The 10,371-nt window shown below is 36.3% G+C and overlaps 1 protein-coding gene across 2 annotated transcripts; it reads right to left on the minus strand.

Annotated features, from left to right (window-relative positions):
- Positions 1–810: 810 nt before the first annotated feature.
- Positions 811–9,897, minus strand: LOC107419036 (uncharacterized). Of its 2 annotated transcripts, XM_048472986.2 has the most exons (7): positions 9,645–9,897; positions 7,944–9,010; positions 6,260–6,463; positions 4,329–5,031; positions 3,151–4,180; positions 1,810–3,081; positions 811–1,231 (listed from the first exon to the last, which is right to left on the minus strand). In XM_048472986.2, exons 2-7 carry the CDS (start codon positions 8,911–8,913, stop codon positions 1,202–1,204), a joined length of 4,209 nt encoding a protein of 1,402 aa, XP_048328943.2. In that variant the 5' UTR covers positions 8,914–9,010; positions 9,645–9,897; the 3' UTR covers positions 811–1,201. The 2 variants fall into 2 exon arrangements, with proteins under 2 accessions (XP_048328943.2, XP_048328942.2); XM_048472985.2 differs by having other exon boundaries at positions 1,810–4,180.
- Between the last annotated feature and the right edge of the window lie 474 nt (positions 9,898–10,371).

Genomic DNA, 10,371 nt, shown 5'->3' on the forward strand with positions numbered 1-10,371 from the left:
TTTCGTTAATTTGAATTGATTGTTTAGTTTTCATAATGTTATTAATATTTCTCTCAAAATATTTGGGTACTCTAATGTTATAGGCAAATTTGTATAAAATTTAGTTATATTCTCAATCATGTTATGATATAATTGTAAATATAAATATAAATTAATATTAATCGTCCTATTATTTATCAATTTTAATTAAAATATTGAATAATGATATGACAAAAAATAATAAGATGTCAAATGGATATCACATAAAAGTTATCATAATCACTTCTTCTATCGCAAAATTGTCATTTTTCTTTTTGTTAATTATTCACAAAATTGTCATTGGCAATGAATATGAAACATCGGGGGTTCATTGTGAGCGTTTGACGGTTCAGATTACAGTGTAAAGATTACTGAGAAAGGAATTTATATTTATAATAGCAATTCCTTTTAAACAAACAATTTAAGTTAGTAAATTGGAGCTGATCTTCGTGCTCTTTTTTGTTTTTTTTTTGTTTTTGGTTCTCTCTCTCTCTCTCTCTCTCTCTCTCTATATATATATATATATATATATATTGGCTCATTAACATGCCATTTGCCGTGGCATACGAAGTGATAGTATTGCGAAGAGTGTTGGTAACGAAGAAAGCATGCTGAGCTCAAACCAGTTTCCAGTGACTGATACTTCCTCTTTTGACATCAAAATTGTGTATTGACAAATCAAGTAGACTTTTCCCAGACATACACACACACACACACACACACACACACACACACACATATGTATAAGAAAAGAAAATTCCTGCTTTTTAACATATAGAACATTTAATAAACTTTTATAGAACAGTGAAAAGGACTGCTATAGACTAAAATTACTTTTTTGTGTAAGAACAATAATCAAAGAATACCATTACATAAGCTTTTATCAGTTTTGCCTCAACCTACAAAGGTGGCCAATGCTAAGATAATTTATCAGTATAATTCAGCTTTCCCAAAGCCAAATATTTCCTTCTATTACAAACAAAAACTTTACAAAATATTAACATCTTCCTAAACATAACCCGGTAGAAAATTTCGCATCTAATGTTTCTTCAGATACAACAAATCAAAGTCTAAAGCTCCATCAGCATAGGAAAGGAAGAATTCCAAATGATGGAAAAGCAACAGACTTGACTAACCATGATTTTACCAAAACAACACTCTTCAATGGCTGTTACTGATATTCTCACACCTTGACATATTTGTCAACATAGCCCTGCAATAGGGAGGGAAAACAATGATGCTTATAGTATGATGGTATGACTCAAAATTATATAAATGGAGAGTAACATATGATTCAGCTCTTCCAGCCTAGTCAATTAAGAAAACCTTCTTAGTAAAAATTTCTTCATTATCCAACCACAAAATAATTATGGAGCAACTAAACTGCACTAATCCAAACCTACCTTTGTTTATGAATGCATAAATTTCATGCATAAATTTCAGTGACCAGCTAAGGCTAAGAAAAATGCAGTTTATTCAGATTTTTTATCTGGGAGGGATTTAATAAATAAAAATGCAGATATAACTAAGTCCTTTTTCACTGATTGAAGCTGTTAACAATTCTTAACAGTGAAGCCTATGTCCACATCCAAACACAAACCATGCGACAAACTTCCATTTAAGAACCTAAGCATCAGGTCCTAAACCTAATAGATAAAACAATAAATCATTTCAATGAAAAATTTGAGGTGCCCTCCTCATGTATTTTCCTCAGAATTTCAAATGATGTAACAAATTTGTAGAACTATATCCCACTGAAAAGCAGAAAGGGAACTGGAATAAGGGATTTACCATGACGAGTTTTGTTAATTTCCGCTGTGATGAGTCAATGTAGTGATTTATTTTTGCCTGAGACTTGGGTGCCTGGTGGTTCTTCATGGCTCCAGATACCTTATCAACAGTCTTCTTGACAATGGTCTTAAAGGCCTCCTTGCTCATATTACCCTGCCTCCATGATGGCTTTAGGACCTCTTTTACAAAATTTGCAATGGAAATTTTGAAAAGCTTCATTGACCTGGAATCCTTTTTCTTCTTGCTTTCTCCAGGGGAGTTAGTATGATCAATCTCAACCTCCCCAGCAGTTGCCTCCTCAACAGGAGTACTTGGGCTCTCATTCTCAACAAAACCAACTTCAGCATCAGCTGTCTCACCATATTCATCATTATCCAGAGATGAGGTTGAAGCAACAGCCCCAACCTCTTTATCCTTGTTGTTCTCTTCCACATTCAATGGCTTATGGGAACCACTGAGCCTTGCTATGACATCAGAGTCACTGGCTAATTCCTGCTTTTGACCTGTATCATTTTCCTTCAGAGATTTTGATGATGTTTCAATGCTGTCAAAAAGTGGATCATATTGGTCGCCACCTGACTTGGGTAAAATTGACCCCCTGGCTCTAGTAGAACTTGGTGAAGAAGTTTGTCTTGATGCAGTGCTGCCAACACCATGCCCATCAACCGCAACATGGCTTAAACTGGAAGGCGTATCATATTTATTACCATATTGTGCACCATTTTCTTGACTGAAATCATTAGAGCTGAATTTAGTGTTCAGTGGCTGCTCAAATGTTGATCCAAAAGGATTATAATGTGCAGAAATTGTTGAAGCCCCAAACTCAGGATGGCAAGAGGTTGAATTCCTGTCCATAAGATCTGGTGGATATCGAGACACAGAAACAGTTTTCCCAGGCATACCCAGAATGTTATCATTTGGAGGATATTGCATACCATAGGAAGGCTGTTGGTTGTGTGTACAATGATGACTCTGGGAAGATGACTTTATATGTTCACCTGAAGGAAAAATGCCACCTGAAAAAGGTAGGATCCTGTTCACAGGCAATTCCTTAGAAGAAGGCACATGTTGGCGGTTCAAGCTGCCCTGACCTAGACAGCTCAAAGAATTTGATTCTTGGACTACAGGATGTGTCAAGTGATCATCTCGCAGAGGACTGCAACCACCAAATGGTTGACTTGGTGGGTTTCCAGATCTGAAGTCTTCCCTGTTAATGTTAGGTCGTTGAGACTCCTGCACTGAAGGGTAGGCTCGGTGTAGAAACTCACCAACCTGAGAATTAGAAGGCAATTCAGTAGGGTAAGGCCTAACAGAAGTCAGCGGGCTAAAATCAGTCCTTACTGGAAAGTGACTCTGCTGGAACTGTGAAGAGACATCAGGTTTGGTAATCCCTGCATTTAAAGATGAATCATTTGGTCGGGGAGGTGGTGGTGGCAGCAAGGATGACCAAGAGGAATTCGGTGGTCTAGACGGCTGTGAATATTGGCTGGATAAAGGGGCCTGAAAAGTATGAAGATTTTCCACAGGTGCAGAAGGAAGAGGATAGGATGCAGTCTGTGAAATTGAGCCATGTTCCCTTTGAAACTGTGGCATATGAGCAGCAGCTGAACCATGTGCAAGTGGAAGAGAAGCAGGAGGGGGATGCCGCAAAAGATGATGCAGAGTATTTGCAACTGAATAATTGGGAGAAGATAACTCTTTGGAAGTCAATAATTGCAATGAAATGGGTTCAGATGAACGTTTTTGACTAAGTGAACTTGCACTAGGCAATGACTGAGTTGATGAAATCGTATCTGAAGAAGGTTCACTATTGGAGAACTTCTTTGGAGAAATGTTGCTCTGAGATTGATGAACTGAGGTTTCCCTAAAAGCAAACACATTTTGAGAAGTGTCACCAAATGACTTCGGAGTATGAGTCTGAGTCTCCAACACTTCCTGAAATTTTAGATCATGAGGAATTTGAGGGGTTGGCTCTGCTGACTTTTCTGGTATCATTCCCTCGTCACTCGCTGTAGCAGATAGCTGCCTAGAACCCCTCCCAATTAAATCAGAATCAATCAATTTATCACCATGATCTGAAACAGTAGATTGCAGATTATCCTTCGTAACATCTTCTCTTTCCCAATAAGTGTTCTTATCTTTCATAGTATAACGTACGTTTTGACTGCTTCTATGGCGCCTTGACCCATCACTCTTGTCAACTTCATGGTGCATATACCGACAGGATGCTCCACGATAGCACTTGCCTTTACGGAAGTCAAAGCATTCTGGAAGCCGAGCCCTATCCCTTCTCATATTCTCACCACCAAACTCACCTGTACGCCTATAAGTGGGAGACCTGCTTCTGCTTCTTCTATTCCTGGGGGACCAGCTGGAACACAGCCAAAAAAAATTATCCCATATAAAAACATAAATCAAGCTTCCCATGAAAATTTATGTGCCTAAGACCTGTAATTATAAGTCAACAGCAAGTGATCGACAAAACAACTGAAAATGCATACACAAACTCCTGTTTATACCTGCGAGATCGACTTCGCTTCTCTCTTCTCCTCCATGAATTCCTCCTCCTACTCCTGTCTACAGGAGACCGGCTACTGCTGCGACTTCTGCCTCTTTTAGTACGCCTGTTAGTATGCCGTGAATCATAGTCACTGTCACTAGAACCTTCCCTAACCAGCCTCCCAAACTCATCCACCTTCAGTGGAGCTGCTGACTCAAACTTTGTCTCTTTCTCTCTATTTTCCTTCACAGTTTTATTTCTCTTAGAAATAACTTCAACATCAGCATCCCCCAAAGCAACTTTTTTTGAACTAGTATGCTTAACAGATGCTTGCTTTCTGTGGTCGTCATCAAGACATTCATCAGTTTTCCCACTTGTGGTAGATGCTATATCAGCTTGAGCATCCTCAACCTTTGTTTGTGAAACTGGGGGGTATTCTGCAGCCTTTTGAGATATGCTAGATTCAGATAGCTGTCCAAACCCCTTTTTAGCCTTTTTACTCCTTTGTGGACTCTCAGATACTGTATCTGTCTTCAAATGGCTCACAGTAACTTTTTGGGAACGTGAAGGACCAACTGTAACTGACAGAGGAACTGTTAAAGGATTACTGTCTTCATGGAAGGGCTCATCTCCGTTTTCTGAGGTGTCGTCAGAAGCATAGTCTTGAAGAAGTCTAAATGGGCTGCCACTTCTATTAATTTGATTAGAAGAACTCCTCAAATCTGCAAAAGCAATTGATGGACTTGAAACCTCAGCTAATATAGTATTAGATTTCTCTTTATTGCTAGTCACATGGCATTCAGCAGCTCCAACAGAATACAAGATTGCTAGAGGGTTTGGAAGCTGATTTTCTAGATGCTGGATGGTCTTGATGATCCCAGCTTTTTGTCTTTGTAATTATTTTTATTAATTTTATTTTTCAAAAAGTAAGGTTATTGAACATATCATGTAACAAAAGCAAGATGAGAATGCATAACTCCAACAAATAAGAGAGAGGATCTCATGGCAAGTAGCTACCATTGATGCAAAAGTTAAAATGACTCCTAGTGAAAGACAGAAGAGGGGCCAGGAGGAGGGTAAGTGTCTATTTGGCAGAGTTTTTTTTTTTGTGTCCAAAGCTCTACTTAAAGGTTGAAAACTCTTTTGTTAAAAAATGAGGGTGTTTCACAAGATCAACGAGCACTTGTTGACCAAAAAAAAAAAAAAAAAAAAAAAAGTTTTTTTAAGCTGTTTAAGAGAAGCCCAAATTTTAAACTTCTTTAGAAAAGCTCTTTTTTTAACTTATATGGAAATCCAATGAGCATTTAATACAGCTTTTTTACTTACAACCAACCACTTACTAGCTTTTTAATAAAAAGCTCTTTTTTAAAAAGATCTATTATACAAGTCTCTATAGACTAAAGCTCTACTTTCATCATCTATACCAAATGAACACTAAGTCACAAATATCAACAAGCAGCTCAGCCAATATTACAAATTTCTCCACTATATCATGTAGACATGGCTAAATAATAATTTATAATATGCTCCATAGGCAAACTAGGATAATAAATATGCTACAATCAAATTCCATATATAAATGGTACCTATGATCTACATTTCAACAAATCAATAAACCCCACATTACCAAACAATTATTCATTGCCTTGCCTCCAATCCACCCCAAAATGATAAAATTATAAGTTTCCTATACTAAATAACTCTATATCATAGATTTTTCCTCAAACAAAACAAGTTACTTTGCACTAAAAAAATTGCAACAGATTGTGCAAATTAATTTACTGATGTGTTAGAGCAGTAGCACCTATATTTATAAGCTTCACAATTATGAGTCCAAATATATGAAACTAAGGAATAGGTAAACAATCTTTTTTGGGATCATAGGTAAACAAATATTAATTGCTTTTTTTCACGAAACTGGACATAAGTAGGCTGATTTTAAAGCCAAACCTTTGCTTTCTTCATGCAGATTCAAGGATCCAGATATCACTTTTTCAGATGAAGCATGATTGACCAGATGGCCTTCTAATGAAATTTGTTGTCCATGTAGCTGATACTTTACATCTTGCTCCTTGCAAACTAAATCTGAGTTGCAGTCTGAAGCTTCAACGGAGTTAGACAGTTCCTGATCTTTGTCGAAGACGGTAATATCATCTTGAAACCACCATAAAAAAAATTAAAACAAAGTGAAATGAAACTGTGATCATTCCACATGCCAACTGTGCAAAGATACAGAACTTATTAAATAACTAGTAAACTTAAAAATATAATAAAATACAAATTATGTTTATCAATCCAATGACACCCAAACCACCTTAGAATGAACAGCCAAACATAATAAGATTCTTCCTAACAATGTTCTGTTGAGGATTAAATCAAAAACTTTAAAAGGCGTAAATGAACAAACAAGAAAATCTTCAGATGGGCATAATAATAACACAACTTCCAATACCAATCAATAGAAACCTACTTGTCATTAAGAATTATCCTTCACCTAAACTTTACAGTAGAATAGCCTTTTTCATAAGCCGAAGTACAGGGCAAGGAAATTATATGAACAGCATTTCATCAAAGATGTTATATCCAACAAGCTTACAACAGATAAACACATACAACCTCTGTAACGATCTCTAAAGTGCAATCATCAAATCCAGGAATGAACCGCTCAATACCATGTTTGGATTGGTCAGGAAAAACTAATAATAATAATTATTATCCTAGTAGTAGGTTTCTGTTTGGATGTGCAGAAAGTAATGCAAAATTACTTATAGGCTTATAGCAGATTTCCATTGCTATTTCCCAGGTCTGTTTACAAGTTCAAGGTTAAAATTCTTTCATTCTGTATTCCATTATAGCAAAACATCTTCCTATCATTTTACAGGTAAATATAAATGCACTAGGCAAAAGATGCGTGAAAGACGACATCCATTGGCAATATATTACCGAAATAGGCCTGCTCACATCACATATTCAATGCTTCATGACAAACAATCAGACAATTAGAAGATGGAATGTCCAACAAATGGAGAAACAACAACCTTAATCCTTCACCATAAACTATGTTCACTTTGGGGATTCCCATCATATCTTCATAACTTATTTCAAAATTGATGGTGAAGAAATTAATAAAACCTGTCATTCAACTTAGAAGTAAAATATTCCATATCTTGTCCAGTCTCTTAATTTTTATTCTGTACTGTTATTTGCTTTCCAATCAGAAGTTATAAACAAGCTCAACCTTATTCTCAGTGAACATAACCAGATTCCCAGGGTGCCCAACTGGTGAAGATATGTTTATCATGAAGAACTAATTGCATTCACCATGCTAGAAAATGAAGCAAAGGTGCACAGGAAACTGCTTGACATAAACATAGCTTGATCCTTAAACCAAAGGGGGTATATAAAAGTTTTGGGTCCCAAAATTACTTAAACTTATATAAGTTACAAGCTTCTCTCTCTCTCTCTCTCTATATATATATATATATATATGTGTGTGTGTGTGTGTGTGTGTGTGTATATATATATACATTTTTAAATATTAAACAAGAAAGACAAATAACAGTATCATTATCATATGATGAAAGACTTGAAATTGTAAATATCTGAGTGGAGAGACATAATTAGCTATACTAACCTTCCATCTCCATGTCAGAATCAGCAGGTGAAGTACAACCAGCTGAAACCATTAAATGATTAGGCTGGCTTGAAAAATCATCTCCCTTAAATTCTGTAATCTTTGGTGGGGGTGGAGGAAGATTTAACCTTGCAGTTCCATCAAATCCATCTCCTGCTACAGAACCAACTTCACAGACACTTCTAGCATCCAAGTTTTGAGAGCCATCATGCACCAAAGCATTAAGTCTGACATCTTTCAATGCTATGCCTCTGTCAACATGATCTACAACCCTCAATTCAGAGATAGAATGCTTATTGTAGCTAGAACTCAAATCAGAGTGATCGGACAAATTGGAAGCACCAGGGTTGGCTGATGAAGAGGACGCTAGGGGAGAGGCAGCAAGAGGTGGAGAAGGTGGGATAGGTGGTGAAGAAGATGGTGGAGGAGGAGCTGTGGATGACACATGAGAATCTCCAATTATTGATGGTACAGAACTTCCAAATCTAGTGGGTGTAAAAAAGCCAGAAGTGGAGGGTGGAGGAGGTGGAGGAATATGCCTAAGACCCTGCATCCCACCGGGATTGGGTGGCAGCGGATGAAGGGTAGCTCTATATGGTGTTTGTCCTTGTGAAGGAGGAGGAGGAGGAGGAGGAGGAGGTAATGCCCCATGAGGCTGTGGGGACCGTAACATCTCAGGAGGACCATGCATAGGAGAAACACTTGGCCGAATCTGATGTGCATTCTGGGCAGGAAGACCATGATGATACAATCGAGGACCCAACTGACTGATCTGAGGTGGAACAGCAAGTGGAGCTTGCTGTACTACAGAAGGCAGTTGGGTCGTAGGTCCTTGTTGGAATTGAAGGGTAGGAGGAGGAGGAGGAGGTGGAGATGGTGGAGGAGCTTGCATGTGCTGTTGGTAAGCAGATGGGATTGGTTTCTGAGTCCCCTGCCCAAACTGAGGGCCATAATTAGCTTGACCATACATTGAAGACGGTATGACTTAAATGACTTCCAATGATAGGATTTACCAGCATTAACCACCCAGTTTCCACAGGTTTGACCTTAAGCTTCCCCTGCAGTCCCTATAAAACAATGCCAAGAACTTAAGCAAATCCATACACTTTTCTGCATTTTAATAAAAATAGATACATATATACCTATAAAAAATAAATAAATACATATACATATATTACATAAGATAGGAGAGAATTAGAAAGTCTTAGTAATACAACTAAAGATCTTCTTCTTGAGCAGAACAAACATCAATTAGTGATTAGTCTCACTTTTGTGATAAATTGAACTGCCGTTACAAACTTCTTCAAGCAATCAATAAAAATTGAAAGATTTGACCGTTATTATTTTAACCCTTAGCTCCTTGGAAATAATTCATTATCTTCAGACTCCAGTAACATAAAACATAGTCCAGCAAGAAATCAGCTTTCGAATAATCCAAATTAAAATCAATTATCTCTATCAGAAAAAAAAAAAAATGCAGAAACCAGTTTCCAATATTGAGATTACTCAGAATGAACTAATCCCATTGCAAATAACATATTTACAAAAAATAATAAAAACACAACCGAATTCAAATCCTCGTTTTCCCCCTCCGCAAATAACCAACCAAAGCACCCAGCAACCCCAATAACACAAAAAAATAAATAAATAAATAAAAGAATTATCAAGCAACAGAGGAACCAATAGAGCTCGGAAACTCACCGAAAATCCCAAGAGCAAGACAAATTGAATACAGCGCTTAGAGGATTTTGGAGGACCAGAAGATAAACCCTAACTCAAATGCCAACGGGAATTAGAAATTTAAGGATAATTTTGGCCTGAAAGCGTGAATAAGAGAGTCAAAATAGAAGCTTTGAAACCCTAAACATGAGGGAGAAGAAGCTCCGCTTCAGCTTCTCTGTGTGTTTGTCTGGCACTCTTTTTGGATTCGGAGGTTCTAAACACAGCGTGAGAACAAAGAAAACTTAAATAATAATAATAATAAATAAATAAATAAATTTATTAACAAAAATAAATAAATAATAATTATATCTAATAAAGTATTATAAATATTTATGTTTTTCTTTTTTTAAAGAAATTGGTCGTCAGATTCTCTTTGTTTATACGTATATATATTTGGTTTTTAAATAATTTGGAGGTGTGAGATGAAAAAAATTATATGGAATAGCAAATTGGTTAATATTTATTCAATTGTTTTCATGATGAACACTCCGAATAGTTCCATTTGCAAAATTGATAGAATATATAAAGGTGTATTAATAGTTCTTCGAGTCAATTTTGTTTACAAAATTCTAAATAAAAAAATATTTTAGATTTAATCTTATTTGTTTATTTGATAATTTAAATATTGTCACATTATTTTATATGTAAAATTTAGTTATTATATACTCAAAAATCTAAAGAATTTTTTATTTTCAATTTGATCCAT

Source organism: Ziziphus jujuba, chromosome 2 (genome assembly GCF_031755915.1).
Source record: "Ziziphus jujuba cultivar Dongzao chromosome 2, ASM3175591v1".
Lineage (NCBI taxonomy): Eukaryota > Viridiplantae > Streptophyta > Magnoliopsida > Rosales > Rhamnaceae > Ziziphus > Ziziphus jujuba.

What these genes read in the sequence shown, in the direction of transcription:
- LOC107419036 (XM_048472985.2), bottom strand. Translation starts at nt 8,913, where the DNA reads ATGTATGGTCAAGCTAATTATGGCCCTCAGTTTGGGCAGGGGACTCAG. An exon ending in TCTGCATGAAGAAAGCAAAG is followed by an intron (nt 5,032 to 6,259) that starts GTTTGGCTTTAA and finishes TTGCTTTTGCAG; the next exon opens with ATTTGAGGAGTTCTTCTAAT. An exon ending in AAGCGAAGTCGATCTCGCAG is followed by an intron (nt 4,181 to 4,328) that starts GTATAAACAGGA and finishes GCTGTGTTCCAG; the next exon opens with CTGGTCCCCCAGGAATAGAA.